This window comes from Fringilla coelebs (genome assembly GCF_963513975.1).
Source record: "Fringilla coelebs genome assembly, chromosome: 1".
Classification (NCBI taxonomy): domain Eukaryota; kingdom Metazoa; phylum Chordata; class Aves; order Passeriformes; family Fringillidae; genus Fringilla; species Fringilla coelebs.
In genome coordinates, this window is record NC_140028.1 from 95,807,091 (window position 1) to 95,826,068 (window position 18,978).

At 43.0% G+C, this 18,978-nt stretch overlaps 1 protein-coding gene across 1 annotated transcript in view; it reads left to right on the forward strand.

The window, feature by feature from the left end:
- The first annotated feature begins 7,732 nt into the window (after positions 1-7,732).
- The window catches only part of RAMP3 (receptor activity modifying protein 3), a 41,128-nt gene continuing 29,882 nt past the window's right edge, over positions 7,733-18,978 (forward strand). The window contains exon 1 of the mRNA XM_084205282.1: positions 7,733-7,897. Within this exon, the coding sequence (XP_084061408.1) occupies positions 7,846-7,897 (52 nt within the window). The 5' untranslated portion in view covers positions 7,733-7,845. The remainder of the gene's footprint in view (positions 7,898-18,978) is intronic.

Sequence of the window (18,978 nt, forward strand, 5' to 3'; positions counted from 1 at the left end):
TAACCCTAGCCAGCAAGAGCCATGTAGCTGCTACCTCGCTACCCTCACCCCAGGGGAAAGAGAATTGGAAAGAAGAGGCAAAGCTCTTGGGTTGAGATGAGAACAATTTAATAGCTCAAACAAAATAAAATATACTACTACTTCTACTGACAATTCTAATTGAAAAGAGAGACAAAGAGCAATAAAACCCAATAGAAACAAGTGATGCATAGCACTAGTGCTCACCACCTGCTGACTGATTCCCAGCCCATCTCCCAGCAGTGATCCGCCCCTCCCAGCCAGCTCTCCCAGGTTTACATATTGGACACGGTGCCCTATGGTCTGGAATATCCCTTTGGCCAGTCTGGGTCAGCTGTTGTGGCCATGCTCCCTCCCAGGTCCTTGTGCAGCTCCTCACTGGCAGAGCACAGGAACCTGAAAAGCCCCTGGCTCAGGCTGAGCACTGCTGAGCAAAAGCTGAGCCACTGGTGTGTTATCAACATCAGCCTCACACTGAATTCAAAACATCACACTGTACCAGCTAGGAAAAAACGAACTCTATCCCAGCTGAAACCAGGACAGATCCTTTTATTAATTTCTTCCAGAAAGGAAGAAATATGACAAGGAATCTGTTAAAGAAAATTTATTCATTTAAGAAATGAACTTTCTGTCTTGAATGATGAACCCAGCTTTCATCACAAGCGTAGTCACAGGCCTTTACTTTATTCAGAATTAGAATACCAGTGTTCTGAAGAGTAGACAAAAAGTTAACAGTGATGGTTCTGCTGGATGAAGAGTTGGGACAGAGGTATTTTCTTTTAAAAGTAGTTGCCTAATTTACAGTGTGAACAGGTTTTGATTTTTTGGTTAAATATTTAGGATTGTTTTTTCTCCAACATGCACTTTAGACATTTTTGGGAAATAATAATAATAATAATAATAATAATAATAATAATAATAATAATAATAATAATAATAATAATAATAATAATAATAATAATAATAATAATAATAATAATTGTTGTTGTTGTTGTTCTAGGTTATTCCATTTGGAGATGGTTTTGAATCTCATATTTATTTGAAGCTCTAATGTATGATTAAAGCAAATTACACCCTTGCAATAGCAGTGCAAAAAACCCCCTACCTTCGATGTGCTCAACACTGACTTTACTGTGAACTTGAAATCTTGGTCTGACTTTTGGGCTAGGGGAGATTTCATATTTTCTGACAGGTGTCACTTCCTCTAGTGCAGCACTGTAATATGCCTGCTAAGCTCAAGCAGCAAATTCCACCTGAAATCATCGAGTTGCAACTCAGTAGCTGATACAGTAGCTGGAAATGTCAAGTGTGCATGTGAGCCAGTGGTACAATACCTGGTGTGCCTGTTGTCCACTTACTCACATCCTTCCTCTGATTTAGAAATCTCTGGAGACAATGACAAAGATAGCTCATCTTTGGAATATTTTATATCTCTGTCTACCAGCAAAATAGCTGCCTATGTCAGTTAATCTAGATTATTTAAAGCACTTTTTCTTATCTATATTATTTGTTCACTTCCCTTACATGGAAAAATTTAGTATCTAGTAAATTTGTTATGGGAATTATTGTTATCTCACTTATAAAAAAATCTTCTCTAAATTTAAAGCAAAAAGAAGTGATGATAAGTAGAGATCCTGACTAATATTTAACTGATACTTCCATAAGATGCAAATAATTCTACTATTAGAGTCAAAAATAGTGAGAGATGTTCACAGCAATTCAATTAAATATGAAGGGCTACATATTCTGGAAAGTGAAATTTTTGATGAACAAAGCCTTTCATAAAAAGTAAACATTTGAAAAGACAATATTTCCTTTCTTCTATCATTTATACTTTCATTTGAGGATTGATATTATTTCATGTTAACTAATGCATAAATACACACTTTTCTTAATAACAGGAATTTCCTTAAAGTTTATGTTGGTTCTCTGTGAATCAGAGATTTGGCACACCAGTCCCAGCAGCCTACACTGCTGTTTGGCATAGGGCAAATATAGTGAGTGCTACCAGGATAAACTGTAACCCATTGTTCCCACCTGTGTCCTGTTCTTATTTTTGTGCTGCCCCAGATGTTTGAGAAACATCATTTTTTCAAATGAGAGCTACAGTCACTTGTCACACTGAGATACTCTCTGTCATTTGAGGTCAGCAGAACCTGAGCAGATGCTCTCCTTTCTGCAAGTGCAATAAACACAATTAAACCTTTAATTGCTGCACTTGTAAATGCAAACAGAAGTTTCATTCATATGTGGGGGAAATAATTGGTCTCCTTTACTCACAACATTTGAAGGGAATCCCAAGACTTGAAAGTATGTGGTCAAATAGTGAAAGAACCCTTGTGAATGGATACATTTGCAATCCTGGACAAATTATGAAAGAGATGGAAAACACAACCAATGGTGTCTCTGAAACACCACCTTTCTTTCCTCCCTTCCCCTTTTTAAATGGCAGTGATAGTCAGCAATGTTCTTCAGGCACGCTGCCAACAAACTTTTTCCAGATTTCTAGTTAATATGTGAAAGTATTTATTGTGCATTTCTTCCAAGTCAGGAGTAAGGGAGGTAGTTCTAATAAAGGGAAAGCATGATGAAGGGGAAGCTCTCTGGGTCTTCTCCTCAAGTGATGGAAGCTGGGGCTCTGCACCATGGCACTTCGAGGGAAACTGATCAAGTGGAACAGCATGAGGTGATATTTGTGTCTGCCTTCACATTTTATGCAATTTGTAGCGAATGCTGTGAGATGTGTCAGTGACAGAGGTGTGAGTGTTCTGTGCATGAACTGGGGTGGCCTTGGGGCTGTAAAGATGACAAGATTAAAAAGGATGATTTATTATGATAGAAATATGTGTGAATGCAATAGCAGGTTGAACTCAGCCTAAATGAAAACATGTTATGATTTATTTTTTTATTTTCTATTTTACTTTAGAAGGACAATTATACAAAGGATTAGGATTGGATAATTAGAAATGTTATGTATTGCACTTGTTTTGTGCCACCAAATAGCATTCTATTTACTATAGTAACATCTTCTATTTTATATAGTGCTGCATTTTTCCATGGAGGGGAGATTTATGGAATTTCTCATTTAAGAAGTGTTCTAGGATCTGTCTTGCCCAGCCCTAAAGCCATTCATGCACTTAAGAAGTACAATTAGTCTGTTTTCATATAAGGGGAAGCTGGTTCAGAACTGCACTGGTCAGAGCCCACATGTGGAATCAGAAATCCTGTGCTCAGAGTGAACTCGAATATGCTTTGCTGCTTTCTCTTGCAGTAGGTTTATGTTGCTGTCCACCAATCTCTGTGGAGTCAGCTGAGTTCTGATGGTTATGAAATGATCCTTGAATGTTCCTTCAGATATATCTCAGCTTTCATCTCTGTAAGATTTTTTATGAAAATAAACTCCAACAGTGTTATTGTTTCTAAAGGGAAAAGAAAACCCAACACATCAGTGTTTCTTCCACTTTGCTTCTAGTATCTTTCTCCCTGATTTTCCAAGCTGAGTTATTTCTCAGACATAACCATGTATGGGAGACATGGTATATATATATATATATTCTTTCCCAGTATTTTCCGAAATGCTCAGCGAGCCTGTCACAAAAACCAAAATTAATTTCTGAGTAGAAAGTCAGGGCCTCTAGAACATAACTGAGTTTTAAAGGTTTAAAACCTTTAAAATTAGTTTTGGCTCTACTTAGTCTAGGAGGAATAGAGCATTGTGTGCCTTTTGCTCATGCTTACATTTACATTAAAATGAAGGCATGACTTATTTCCCATTCCTGAACCAAATTACAAAGATTTTCTGTTATAACAAAGCTTCTGGCTCATGTTGAAAAAGAATAGTTGTGTGCAACAGGAAGAGGCAATTACAATGTGCATGACTTAGAGTCACCAGTGGTCTTGGGATACTCTTTTTGGCAAAAGAACAACAGATAGTAATGAGCAAGACATCCCAGTTCCTACATATTTGCACTCGGGTCCTTTGATGGGAGCATTTTGCACTGCTGGCTGTTAAACAAGGGGTGGGTGCCTCGGTGAAGGACCCTTGACTCTGGAGCTTCTCTCCAGAGGGAGGGAAGAGGCATTTGGCATCATTCCATAAAACCTGCCTGCTTTCCCTTGACCTGCATCATGACACTTGAGGAATTTTTAATTTTTATTTGGTAGGTGTTGGTGTTGATGGCATAGGGTACAGAAGTACCTTGTTTAATTGCATATTCCACTTCCTTCAAACAAAGCCTACCTGCTGTGCCATGGGAAGGCTGTCAGGTCAGAGCTAGGTATATAAAATAAGCGGTGCTTAAAGGTTTTAGAGGTGCTAAATACTCACAGCTCAGCACTTTTGAAACAGAGTGCAGTCTGGAATATGTGAACATTCCCTAGATGCTTTGCTCTGAGCATAGAAACCCTGCTGAAATCACAGAGCACATCCATACATGACTTAAAATGTAAGCTTTAGAAGCTGGCAAAATATTTGTGTGCTTCTGTATTCCATGACTTCTCTTATGCAAAAAGTCTCAGATCTTTACATTAAAAAAATGTTCTTTTTTCTCCTCCTTCACTTCATGCAATGTAGGCATAAAGAGTTTGACCTCATCAGATCTGACTGATGTAGACTAAATTTGGGTATTCTGTGCAGTCAATATACCATAGTGGGGCCTTTGAGTCACAGGAAGAAGTTGTTTTTTAACTGGGGAGTGTGTTTTATCATTTTTTACATTCCTGTATTGATGGTAAAAAGAGAGGAATTATTTTAATAACCTGCAGATCCTTTTTTTTTTTTTTAAATTTCTGGAGCAGGAATGGCACGCTTCTAGGAGCACTAAATAGGAAGGATGACCTACTTTAGTTTAAAACCACGGGCGAACTGAACCTACTTTTTCAAACCTCAGTCCAGCAAGTAATCCCATTAAAATGTGGTCTTGAAATCTTAATGTGTCTTTTATACAAAGTTGCTGTGCTAGGAAGAGGTGAAGAAAGCTTTCATCTGACACTGGGCAAAGTCCCTCCATACAGGCAAGTAGCCTCTCTCTCTGGGCCAATTTGTGAGGTGACAAGGAAAGGAAATGTTGTTTTCCATAGTGTAATGTCTTCAGCTTTTCCTTAATTTATTTTATAATTGTTTCAGTTCCTGTTGAATCAGTTAAACTCTGGAGCAATAAAGTTTATTACCTTATCCTGCACCATTCTGAACCCTGTAGTGCTGGCAATAATACCTGTCCTGGGCAGGTATTATTGCCAGCTTGACTTCTTTCATCTCTTCTCACCACAGACTCCCCAGGAACTTGCTATACTGAAACAACTACCTACATGTCTGTTGCTATATTTTCTTTTACTCAGTATCTTGTTAGCAGATTTAGGCGTTTTAGAAAATACCTGAAGTAATGGGATTGTAGCACTGTCATCAGGGTACCTAAGAAGGTGTCAGTGTGATCTCTGGAGGCTGTATGCCTGGAAATGAAAACAGACTATGGTTCTGAGGTCACTGTTAGTGTGTGTGTCAGGGATGGGATTCAGAGCTCTGTACAGCAAAGGGCATTCATAGTATTTCTTATTTGAAAGTGAATTGGATTTCTGCTGCTGGTATAGGTACATGATGCTACCAAGGCAGATTTGCAGAACAGAAAAGGTTGTTTGCAGTCATTCTGGAGTGAATCTGTTTGCATTACTGCAATGCAATGGGGGTTGGGGGGGGTGGGCAGTCTTACTGAAAAACTGCAAACTTCTGAAGTTTTTTGAACCATCTTGCTAACCGTTCTAACGTTGTCACTGTTTTGTTCAAGTGTGAATCAGACTTGCTCAATTTAGACCACGTTGATGCAGATATCACCTAGCATAGCTGGCTTGTGCAATGTGCTGCATTAGTGCATTTACCTATAAATTCTATTTGTTCTACCGCAGAGGTACTGTTTGCACCTTCAAACTATGTGCTGCAAGCACAAAATGGGAAGTGCTTGCTGAATCTTGAGAGTTGGAAGAAGTAACACTCACTTTGCCAGTTTTTTATCTGAAACAGGCAAAGAAAACAAATGCAATTGATGTAAAAAGACTTGTCAGCATTATGTCCATGTGTGTTACAAAAAAGATTGCCTTTATACTGTATAATATAGTGTACTTTTTAAACATATAATATTGCATATAAAGCATGATGCTTAACCTCCTGGAAATCAATCCAAATTATTGAAAATACTAATGGTATTTTCAGATTTGCAAGAAATGGAATTTGTGATGTAAATCAAGATCTTACTGTTAGAAAGGATGCTATAGATGGTATAACAAGTCTGTGGTGTATGTGCCTTCACGCCTGTCACTTTGCTGCAGCTCCTTCTGGCAGGGGCAGCTTGCTAACGCTCCTTACAAAGCAGAAATGGCAGCCCCTCTGCTGAAGGATGATCTCCCTGAGCTATGGTTTATTTATGGTTTATGGTATTTTACAAGGTTTGTTTCCAGCCAAGTGGAAGAAGTGGCACACGAGTGATAGGAGGTTCATTCTAAGTGACACACTTAAATGTCTGCAGAGCTGTTTCAACACTGGATTCCCAGCCTTCTCTGTGGTTTCCAAAGTTTTCCATTTCCTTCAGCATAAATCAGGCTAAGGCTGTGTACTGAAAACAGTGGTCACAAAGGCACATGTTGCATAATTCTGCTCCTGTGCTGGGGTCTCACTCTCCAAAAGTGTTTGGAGCACTGTGCTAGGCAAGCATACAAAGTCAATGTTAACAACCTCACTGATACCTAAAAGCACCCTTCCTTCTTGTGTGTGGCTTGAAAATATCTTTTGAAATTTGAAATTCTATGGTACATTTGACCTTTAATAATGGCAGTGATTTAATGTTCTACTAAAAGGCCATTATTGAGGTGGAGTGTCCATGAACCCAGAGGAACAGTCTGGGTCCTTGTTACTGAGCAATACTGCTATTTTTAGGTAAGAAATGTTGCCTTTAGCAGCTTCCCGGTCTGGTATTTCTTGATGGAGATGCTAATTTCCTAGAGAGAGAGCTCCAGGAACACAGCCTTTAAATATTGATGAAAATCAGGAGCTGTACCATCTCTGAAAAGAGACAGGCAAAGATGAAATTGCAACATAAAAATACACTTAGCATCTCAGAACTCCAGGCTGCTCTGGGTCTGCGTGGGGTCAGGCCAGCTCGCTGCCCGTGTTCAGCTGTAAATATCGAGCAGACCAACAAGTCGGTGCCAGGCAAGGGCTGCAGGTGGACTAACACAGGCGTCCCTCCAGTTCCTCATGCCTTCACCCCCACCGCCAGAATGTTCTGATAAGAGGAGAGCCGCTGCTCTGGCTCCCAGGGCAAGGGATGAAGAGTCCCTGAAATCCCTTGGACGCTTAAGACCAGAACCTTCCCCGTGCGGGGTAGGTGCCTTTCCCCTAGGCAGCCACACAGACCGATGGGTTGGGAGCGGCATCGCTCCTGCCCCGGCTGTTGGAAGAGCGGGAGGCACGGCCGTGATTCTGTGGCCGTGCACAGAGAACACCCACCCCTCCCTGTCCCTGTCCCTGTCCCTGTCCCTGTCCCTGTCCCTGTCCCTGTCCCTGTCCCTGTCCCTGTCCCTGTCCCTGTCCCTGTCCCTGTCCCGGCTCGGCCCGGGTCCGCCCCGCCGGCGCTGGGAGCCCCCGGGGGCGGGGGAGCTGCTCCCCGGCGCGCCCGCCCCCGCTGCCGCCGCCGCCCGGGGCTGGACGCCGAGGCATGAAGAGGAGCCTCCCCGGCGGGCGGGCTGAGGCGGGTTCGGGCCCTCTGCGGCTGCGGACCGGCCGCCCCATGCGGGCTCCGTCCCCCGCGGCCGCTCGCCGCCGCTGCCGGCCGCGCCGGGATGGAGGCGCAGGGCAGCCGCCGGCGGCACCTCCCGGTCCTGCTGCTCTGGGGTAAGTGCCTGGCGGGGCCGGCCGGGGGCGTCCCGGCTGCGTGCGGTGGGGCTCGCCGCTACCGCCCCGGACTGCTGCGGCGGCACCGGCCGAGCATCCTCCCGTGTGCGCGATCCCCGAGGGCAGTGCTTCAAGCCGGGGCGTGGGGCTGAAGTTCGGGAAAGGCTGGAGCGCCCCCGCTGTGGGTAGAGCATAGCTTTGGGAAGGGGTCTGCGAGCTTCCCTTGCCGGCGAGTCGGGACGCAGCCGGGATCGCTTTCCCTCCGGGGCTCTCCATCCCGAGCATAGCGGCGGCTTCGCAGCGAGAGCGTTCCGGCCGCGCCGGGCGGGCAGCGGGGCCGGGCGCAGCGTCAGGGCTGCCGGTCCCCTTCAGCATCGCGCCCACGTCGCCGACGGGGGTCCTCGAACAGGGCCCCAGGGAAAACGATCTCAAACTTCTCGCCTTAGTCAGGCTTTCCGTCTTGGATCCCACTTGGATTCTGGGGAGGTGTGTTTGGCCGTTGGGGAAGCTTTTTCCTGCAGACTGAAGGGCTCGTTCTGTTAGAGTAGTTGAGTTCCAAGCACATAGTTATCAAGTGCAGGTATCCTTCAAATCTTTCACTTGGAGTGCTTCGGCTGCTAGAAAAACTATTTGATTGTTCCTTGTCAGGTAGATTGTTTTAGGGCTCTCAGATGTAATGTCTTGCAGTCATCTAAAGTTGCCAGAAGTCGGCTCTGATCATCTTCACTCAACACTAAACTCAGAGATACAGTTGATTCCCTGTGAGTCACACTTAAGGGACAAAAATTCAGGTCTGGTACCTTTAGAAAATGTATTTGAGGACTTTAGAATTTAGTTTGCTATCTTAGACCCCTTCCAAAGTACAAAACTGGTAAACACTGCGCATATTTTTATGAAAATACCCACAAAAAAATGGACAGTATTGACAGTGTTCAGTAGCACCATCCTTAGCTGGTCTGTCAAAAGAATGACTGTCACATGCACAAGTTTCTGATTCTCTGTGGCTTGAGGACTTCTAAAATCTTACCTTAGTTGCTCAGATTTCTGTTATTCCTCAGCTGAAAAGGAATAAAAAGATGGCCAACACTTGTCTTGACATGTGAAAGATTTATGCAATCTTGAATTTAGGGAACTAGGCAATAATCTTTTGTATGGGGAGACTTCTTGATGTTACTGTGATTTTTTGCAAAGCAAAATTAGCCACTGGAGATATATTTTCAGAGATTTGCTAGAGTGAAGGACAGTGTCCCTGTGGCTCAGGAAGCTACAGAAGAACATTTTTCACCAGAGAGGCACAGATAAATCAATTGTGCTAGACATTTTTAACTGTGCTAGTTCCATTCCTAATAGAATAACACACACACAAAGGATTTTAAGAATATCTCTTAACTGATAATACATCACTTTTGCTTGGAATTGGAAAGGGTAGGTATAATCAAGGACTAATGAAATGAGACTGATTTCCTAGTAGAAAAACCCTAAGAGTTCTAGGATGTGAAATCAAGGGTTTTTAATAAGAAAGGCCTAAAGTGGTAGAAAACTAAATTTCTTCTTTGGGAATACAAATACAGTTTTAAAACTAGCTATTTTGGAAGAATTTGTACTTTAATTAAATGATCATTCATAATGGCTTCTCTTGATTAAGCAGAGAGCTGTGACCTCTGCCATTTAGGTGGATCCACCATTCCTCAGTGCTAAGCCCACTGAAGGCAGTGGGAAGCCCATCTGGGTGGGGTGTGGGACTGTACTTCTGTAACCTCAGGTGACTACTTTCTTTATCTTTCTGCCTAGGATTCTTGACACATTGTCTCTATGCATAACTACTTGTTTTGTCCATCCTTAGGATGGCAAAAAATGCAGCGTGTTCAGGGATTGTAGGAGAAGTTGGATTTGCTGGGTGTGGAGGGGAAAGAATGGATCAGCTGAGGTACTTGGTTCACAGGCATGCCATCAGTTCTGTGAAGTGCAATGACATCCAGAATAGGGCGGAGCTGGAAACACAGGCTGTCAGGTGAAATCTCTGATTTGCTCAGCAGAGCTGTAGCTACTTAGAAGACACCTACTAACAGTGAAATCTAAGCATTGAAGAAATAATCTAAGAAATAGTGTTGTATTTACCATCATACCAAATTCTCTTACTGTACTTCTATGTGTGGTAACTGAGGCAAGAAGAAATGTAAGAGCTTGACCAGGACTTTTAACAAAGTGGTTTTTTTTTACACAGGCCATTGTTTTGGAATCCCTGCCCAAATGTTTCTCCTTCATTCTTTATGTAACACCTGCGTTTCAGTGGTACTATTTGTATTTTGTTGCTGCAGGCCTCCAGCCGGGTAATAATTAGCACTGACTCCATGATTCCAGAAGGCTGATCAATCACTTCATTCTACTATATCATACTATACTATACTTATTAAGAAGCTTGTAACCCTTATAGACAGTCTGATACAGCTTTGACCTAATTGGTCAATCCATCCAAACACCATCCTTTGGCCAATTAATATGGTAAACAAATCTCCATAACACATTCCACATATGCACAACAACAGGTGCAGCAAGTGGAGATAAGAATTGTTTCTCATTCTTTTCTCTGATCTTCTCACAGCCTTCCCCAGCACAATGCCTGGGGAAGTCGTCTGTTGCTCTCTGTGGCTGGAGAGCTGCTGCCACAGTATTTGAGTTAAAAGATGCTACCAGAGTAAAGCTGGGTATTTTTAAAATTCTAGAGTAATCTTTCTCAATATATTTGTATAAACCCGTATCAAGAGAGATGGTGGGATCCTTATCTGGAGCAATTCTTGTATGCAGATTTCAAAGATAGTTTTTTGCATTTCGTAATTCTGTTTTCACAGGGGTTAGTCAAGCTTAGTGCTTTAGTCACAGGTGAGCAGCTGGACAGTTGGAAAAAGCCTGGTCCCAGTGTGGTTACTTTCTGATTTAAAGACTATACCTCATCTGCAAACAATAATGAAAAAGCTGTGTATAAAAGTCCAAATTCTGTAAGGTCCTTAGCTCCCCTTGTGTGAAGCGAGCAAGTCCTGAAGAGTTTGGATTCCAACAGGAAACAATTTTAGTGGATTAAAGTTTGAAAACCAAATCAAGGGTTTTTTTCCCATTATTTTTTTATAAATATCATGCTGTTCTGCAGCTGCAAAGGGTGGAACAAAGAAAGGGAATACTGTTGTAGGAGTTCTGAATTTAATAGACCCAGGCGAGAGTGTGTGTGTAAAACAAATAAACCTTTGCAAAATGGAACATCTTATTCTGAGACTGACCACAGAGTTCTAACAAAAACACTTCTCTACCAAAATGGTGCTTCATATTCTAAAGATGGGATTTTCCACACTAGGCAAGCAGGAAGACGGGCAGCAGACCCCACCAACATCCATCCTGAAAGCAAAGCATCTGGGGTAAATGCTGCCTGTGTTCCAATTTGCTGTTGGAGCCAGGCATTCTTCCCACCACCCTTCACCCCGTTTGTGTCTCCTAATTCTTTTACTTGGGAAGGTGTTGCTTCTTCCCTAAGACCTACACGTGCAGCAGGGGATAGGTTCACACCAGTTCCCTTGAGAGGGTGAATGGCAGGACTGTCCCTGTGGTGGCAGGTGGACTGCAGGTGGTAGCACAGAGCATGGAATGCTGTCTCCAGCTGGCATGGTCCCAGCCCTCAGGAGGAATGGCATTCCGTTTTTGAAGGTAACTCCAGGCTTTTAAACCCTGATTTACAGCAGTGAGATGCAGTCCTGGAGACCATTTAGCTAATGTAAACTCTTGCTCCTAAATTAGTAACACCTTGCTATCTACATCCTCGTTAAGGTTTTAAATACCTTTGGTGTCTCAGGGCTTTGCCTGTAGGTTTGTTTTGCCTATGAGGCAAATCACGAGGGACTATGAAGTGGAGATTGACTTCTACACTGGGATAGACAGGGACTACTATAGTGCAGATACACACAAACTGCATGGTATGAAGGAAAGGGGAGCTGAGCTCAGGGGAGCTATGGGAGGTTTTGTCAGTTGAGTTGTGTTTAAGCATTGCACCACCAGTAGTTTTTTGTACCATTTGTGTTTCAGTTTCTCCCACCTATCTACTGGTAACTGAGATGATTCATGGCTTGAGTTGCAGACAAATGAATCAATTTCCAGTTTGCCTTACCAAGGAAAAATTGCAGTGCGTGGTCCCTTACAAAACACCATTTGCTACCATCTGTGTCTTGGCTATTGAAATTACTACTTGAGAGACACATGAAAAAAGCAAACTGTGCTTTCATTTGGGGCTCAGAGAGATTAATTTTCACAAGTATAATGAAACCTGTTTTAATTCACACCCTTTTAGTTTAGTGAAAGCTGTTACATGAACCATTTTATTTCAGAACAGAAATTTAGAAGTGTGTTATTTTGTGTTTTATGGAAACAGCCTGTCTTTTCTAAAATAAGAATCTCTTCACAGCCAGGCTTTCGTTGAAATAAACGGGAAAATATAAATCGAAAAAAATCTCATTATTTTAATGTGAATATATATGCCAAGTCCATAACATATATGTAGAGCAACCTGAAAGCTGATTGAGGGACTCTTCTGTGAAAATGTGCAAATATGAGGAAAGAAAGGAGTAGCAAAGTGGAATAGGAGAAAGGTCCCATTTCAGAAGTTTTTAGTCTTAATCTCCCTTCATATGTTGACTTCCTTGAAATCAGCCTGAAAAGAGGAGACAGCTTTTTTCCTTGCTAAAAACCTCAAAAGAAAATGCAGTGGCACTGTTAGAAATGGTCCAAAGGGTGGAGAGGATTCCTTGTTCTCTTCAGAGCAGGTTAACATGATCTACCATATTGTCTTGGATGAGGGACATGCCTGCATAACAGCCCTTGGCCTCAGTTTGTCTCCAGGAATACAGAATTTTGCCCGTATGGAGACAGATTGATGGCCTTCTGCAAATGGGGTGTCACTTGCTCCCCTATGATGTGAGCCAGGGGGACTCTCACCTGAAGAGGAAGATGTGGTAGGTGCTGCTGAGACCCTAGCAGGGCTAGGGAAGCTGATGGAAGCACATCTTGTTTGCATCTAACCAGATTAAGCTGGGTGAGCAAAGGATTGAGCCAAAGCACTGGGCCCTACAATAAAGCATCTGTCTTAAGATTTTAACACTCTAATAAATGTGACTAATTTGCTTTTATTTTGCAGAGCATTATCTGTGGTCAGTGTCAGAATAAGTAGTGTAATTAACACTGCCCTGTAGTGACTGTCATTTACTGTGTGGAATCATTTTGTTTCCAAATGTCACAAGTGACAGATCACTTTTGCATCCTTTTGTGTCCAGAGAGATTAATGCTAGAGACTCTACTAGTTATAAAATATTATTGCATTGCTGTTGTTGTGTCAAAATACGTAGTTTGAAGTGTGCAGCTTTTTTTCTGGGTGGCCATCCTGCCTTTAGCAGAAAGGAGAAGAAATTTCACAGCTGTAAAATGCTGTGAAGAGATTGGGAGATACTGGAAGGGGAAATGGAACCTCATAGAAGTCATTCAGGTGGTCATCAATAGGACACAAAGCTCAGGTTTCTTCTGAGACTTCAGCACCTAGACTTAAGCTTTGATGGGTAATCTTCTCTCTTGTTCACGCGGTGAGAGGGTCACGGGGCTGTCTGCAGTTGGTGTTGTCTGGGGAGCCAGAACTTGTCCAATTTAATATTAGAAGAGGTTTCTTTAAATGTATATAACCATGTGTATTGTAGACTAACTGATAAAGCGTTAAGCTTATGTTTTCAAGAGAAATAGGAAAAACAAATTTTTCTTCTCCAGTGAAGAGATGCTCAAAGCCTTTATTTCCATGGAGTCGTCAATTGTCATTCAGTATGTGTGAAATTGCCTCTATACCTGTTCTATTTTTAGCTAGCAGGTCAATATTTAGTTTTATTATAAGCTATGTCTGTATTTCATGCAAAGTCAGAACTTACTGTATTGTGTTAAAAAATAATGTAAATCTCTTACTTTTGACAGTGGACCTAGGTAAATTTGCATTCAGGGATGGTAACCTTTGCCATTAGTAAATGTGGCTGCTGAACATAATTGTAGGGCTATGTTTGGGGTGGGGATTTTTTACCATGAAACACAGTGATGCACAATGAAATAGAGATAATGTTCCTGGAGCAGCCATCGGTCCAGTTTCTATTTAACTGGCTCCAGTGTAAACAAGAAACAGCAAAAATGTCTGAGCATTGTAAAGTAAAAGACAAAAGAAAATTAAGCTCCTCAAAATACTTGTTTTCTTTCTGTACTTTAAGATTTTTTGGAAAGAAATTTTAGTGTTCTTTTCTTGGATTTAAATATTTTTAAAAACTGGGAGAGGAATCTCTCTCTGTGAAGTAATGTGACATTTTAGACTTCTTATTTTCAGCAAGTTTTAGTTAAGGTAGGTTCTAACTCCTCTTTGTCTTACCTTTCTGATGGAGCAGTACAGAACGGGTGGAATGGGCCCTGGAAGACCATAAGGATGCTTGTTGCTATTAGGCTCATGCTGTTCCATGCCAAATATGCCTGTGCAATATTTAGGTTTTATTTTCCTCCCAGCTACTTCATACTTCATCATGCAGTGATTTAGAAAACAAAAACTTGTCAAAGGAATAAAAAGTGCCGGTAGGAACAATGTAAAATAAACACCTCTTGTAGGAAATGGGGGATTCTTGCAGTCTTGAAATGTACACTGGAAATCTTTATGAAGAATATTTGTTTTGGAGTAGGTGTTCTAGGCTTAGTCTATAAATTATTGTAAGACCTTCTTCACCTTCTTCTACAAAAGATCTGGAAGATGTGAGGGATTCCTTCTGGTGTCAGAGCGTACTACTCCACAGCTGTATAAATAAATTCAGCTCTTTGTGACTTAATGAGTAAAAGTATTGTTGACACATTTGCAAAACTAGAGGGAAGGGAGTACTCATTCTTATGTACTCTCATTTCTAGTTATTTCTTGCATGACTTCAAAATCCTTAGGAGGATTTCCCTCAGGCTTTAGGTGACAAAGTTTGCCTGCCATATGGGAGCAAAGCCATAGAAAATACTAACCTTAGAACACCTCTAAGACTCTGAAAGGCAGATTTAGGTCAACTGTTTTGCAGGCCCACTGATTGTGTTGGAGCTAAACCAACCCTGATGTATAGGTGAATATAGAGAATAACCAATTTTGTTTAGTTGAATCTGCTGTTTGCCAAGGTCGAGCCCACCAGTGGCAGTGGGAACACTTGTGGGATTACATAGTTATGATGGGGAAGAAAACTGCTGCAGAACAGCAGATGAAAGTGTGGAGTAAGAACATGCGAGAGAAACAGCTCTGGTGAGTGCAAAAGGAGGAGGAGGAGGTATTGCAGGAGCTGAAATTCCCCTGCAGCCTGTGCTGAAGACCAGGGTGGGGCAGCTGTGCCCCTGCAGCCTGCGAAAGACCATGCAATAGCAGGGATCCACCTACAGCCCCTGGAGAGCCCCATTCCCAAACATGTGGATGCCCAAAGGAGGCTGTGACCTTGTGGGAAGTTTGCAGGCTCCTGGCAGGACCTGAGACCCAGTAGAAGGACCCACGCTGGAGCAGTTCATGAAGAACTGCTGCCTGTAGGGACGACTCATGTTGGAGAAGTCTGTGGAGGGTTGTCTCCTGTAGAAGGGATACAGCACTGGAGAAGGGGTGAGGGTGAGGAGCCATCCTCCCGAGGAGGGAGGAGTGACAATGTGTGATGAACTGGCTGCTGCCCCCCTTCCCCATCCCCCTGCACTGCTCCAGGAGGAGGAGGAGGTAGAGAAATTAGAAGTAAAATTAAGCTTGGGAAAAAAGAGAGAGGTAGAGGGAAGGTATTTTAAGAATTGATTTTTATTTCTCATTACCCTTCTCTGGTTTTAATTGGCAATACATTAAATTTATTTTACCGTGTTGAGTCTCTTGCCCATGATGGTAGCTGTAAAGCGATTTCTCCCTGTCCTTGACCCATGAGCTTTTAATTATATTTTGTGTCCTCCTGTCCAGCGTAGGAGGGCTGTAATAGAGTGGCTTGATAGGCACCTGGTGGAATGATTTACTCCAGTAGATTGGCCTAAGTAATTTCCTATGCCAGAATCTGTTGCTTTGCAGTTTCCTATATACCTGTATAGACCTAGGAAAAATTATGATGTAGAGGGATCATGCTGTCATGCAAGGATCTGTTTTCAGACCCTTGGAGCAAGGGTGTTGTTGTGAAAGGCCACTCACACCTACTATGAGCAGGTACATGTACAGCAGTATAAGTAGACATGTGAAGCTCTGAAATTTTGTTAGTGTTTCATTGTTCTTATGAGCTCTTCATGGCAGCATGTAATTTAAAAGATTCTGTGATCCTGTAGGTGAGTATCCAGGGCTCTGGAACCCTGGTAGTCAAGCTGGACTACTGAAGAGAAATAGCCCACATTTGGATGGTCAGGCCAACTTCATATTTCATAGTAGGCATAGAACTGAAAGAAAACATGACTTCACTGGAATCATGTTGGATGTAATGCCTCAACATGGTGACATGTAACAGCATTAGGAATCTGTGAGAGGAGTACATGCAGCATCAAGAGAAGGGGGATGTGCAGAGTGGGAATTTTTGTCATCTGATGAAAAGGAAAAAATAATTTTCCCAGGCCTTCTATGATCATAGTATCTTTATTTAAATGTTCTGCCTGTCAAGGGAAGAAGTAACTTTAAATGTCTTTAAGTATCCCATGGTTTTAAACACTTCCTCAGGAGGGAGTGTACGGTGACCCTTGTCTGTGAAATCTTCATGGGTCATTTCCCCTTCCCAAAGTTATTTAAAAAAAAAAAAAAAGAAGATTGCTTGACTTCTCTTTCAGGCTACCTCACAGGAGCAAACTGGAGTCTCTATTGGCCTTGAGGGACTGGTGTTTCACACTCTTTCACAGGTGGTTAGGTATGGAATAAAGTCTGTATTGTGCTGACTTGTTTTCCTTATTATAGGGAAACCTGACGTCACATCACATTTTCTTCTGTGTTTTCCTGCCTTTTCGACTAATGATCTGGATGGCAATAATGAGCAGCCATTAGATCCAATATGTGCATCCAGGGGATCACCTGATACAGGGTCAAGCTGTGCTCCTGGATGCAGATGGCCAACTTCAGGGGCTGTCACCATTCTCTTGTGCTCTGGGGTGTGCGTGTCTCAACAGTAATTGCAGGCTCTCTCAGTGTTGAGGGCAGTGAATCAGAATTATGCTATTTCATTAGCTGACGTACCTTTTTCATAAATTGCACAGTTGACACATTTCACAATTATCTTTTGGGCAGAGAGATCATGTTCTTCAGTTGCTTTGGTCTCATTTTCTGAGAGGAGATAGTGATGAAATAGGTACTGGCAACAGACTGCTGCTGGCTCACACTGTAGTTATGACTGATGCTGGCTTCTGCTTGTGACCTTAGACAAACTTCTTACTACTTCTGTCATTATTTCCATAGTTCACATAAAATGGAGACCTCAGTAGCAGTACCTCATGAAGCTGTAGTGAACCTGAAGAAGTACAGATGTTTAGGGGGTGAAAAAATAGATTTTCCACTTCCATTTGCGAGAACTGTATTTATCTGTAGTCATAAATCATGGAGAGCTGTGGTCTCATTGTTCTAGATGTTACACACTTATGTGGCAACTGCTGTATGCTGAGACTTAGAAGACCAGGTCTTGCAGGCAGGGGTGAGATGGAACCAGGAGCACAAAGCCTTGACAGGCCCATAGATACATGGTGGATAAGTCTTTGCCTTACATCCTAGGTAACACACACAGAAGTTAATTCAGTGGATTTGGGTTTGTTAGGAACGTTGTGCTTGCCTCTGCTGACTGTAGGCACCTCCTGATGTGTGCAATCACCTGGAACTCTCTTCCTTCCACCTTTTATCATAGAATAACCTAGGTTGGAAGGGACTCACAAGAATCACTGAAGTCCAGCTCCTGCCCTTGCACAAGAATCACACCATGTACCTGAGGGTATTGTTCAAATGTTTCTTTAACTCCTTTAGGCTTGGTGCTGTGATCACTTCCTGGGGAGCCTGTTTCAGTGCCCATCCTCTAGGTAAAGAACCTTTTCCTAATAACAAACCCAAACATTCCCTAACAAAGCTTCAGACCATTCCCTCAGGTCCTGTCACTGGGCACCTCAGAGAAGAGATCAGTGCCAGGCCTTCCACTCCCACTCATGAGGAAGTTGTGGACCACAAGGAGGTCTCTCCTCAGCCTCCTCCACTTGGCTGAACAAGCCAAGTGACCTGGGCAGCTCCTTTGTATGGCTTCCCCCTTTCACCATCTGGCCTTTGGCACTGACTCCCACAGCATGCTCCTGGAGAAGCTGGCAGCCCACAGCTGGGACTGGTGCATCTTTGCTGGGTTAGGAAGTGGCTGGATGGCTGGCCCAGAGAGGTGTGGTGAATGGTGTTGCATCCAGCTGGTGTCTGGCTCTAGTGGGATTCCCCAGGGATCAGTGTTCCACCCAGTTTGGTGTCTTTACTCATGATCTGGGCGAGGGGATCAACTCTACACTTGGTGAATTTGTGGATGGCACCAAGTTGATGCAAATGTCAATCTGCTGGAGGATAGAAAGGCTCTGCAGAGGGATCTGGACAGGCTGGATCAATAGGTCTGAGGTTTCACAAGGTGCCAGGTCCTACACTTTGGCCACAACAATCTCATGCAGGGCTGTAGGGTGGGGGCAGAGTGGTTGGAAACCTGTCTGGCAGAAAGGGACCTGGGGATGCTGGTCAGCAGCTGGACATGAGCCAGGATAGCCAGGATAGCTTGGTGCCATCCTCTATTAGAAGTAGTGTGGCCAGCAGGAGTAGGGAATTGATTCTCTCCTTGTATTCAGCACTGTTGAGGCCACGCCTTGAGTGCTGTGTGCGACTTTGGGGCTCTCACTTCAAGAAGAATATTGAAGTGCTGGAATGAGTCCAGGGAACGGCAGTGGAGCTGATGAAGGGTCTAGAGGGCTCCTGTGAGGAATGGCTGAAGGAGCTGGGTGTTTAGCCTGGAGAAAGGGAGGCTCAGGGGAGAGCTTATCACTCTCTACAGCTGCCTGGAAGGAGGGTGCAG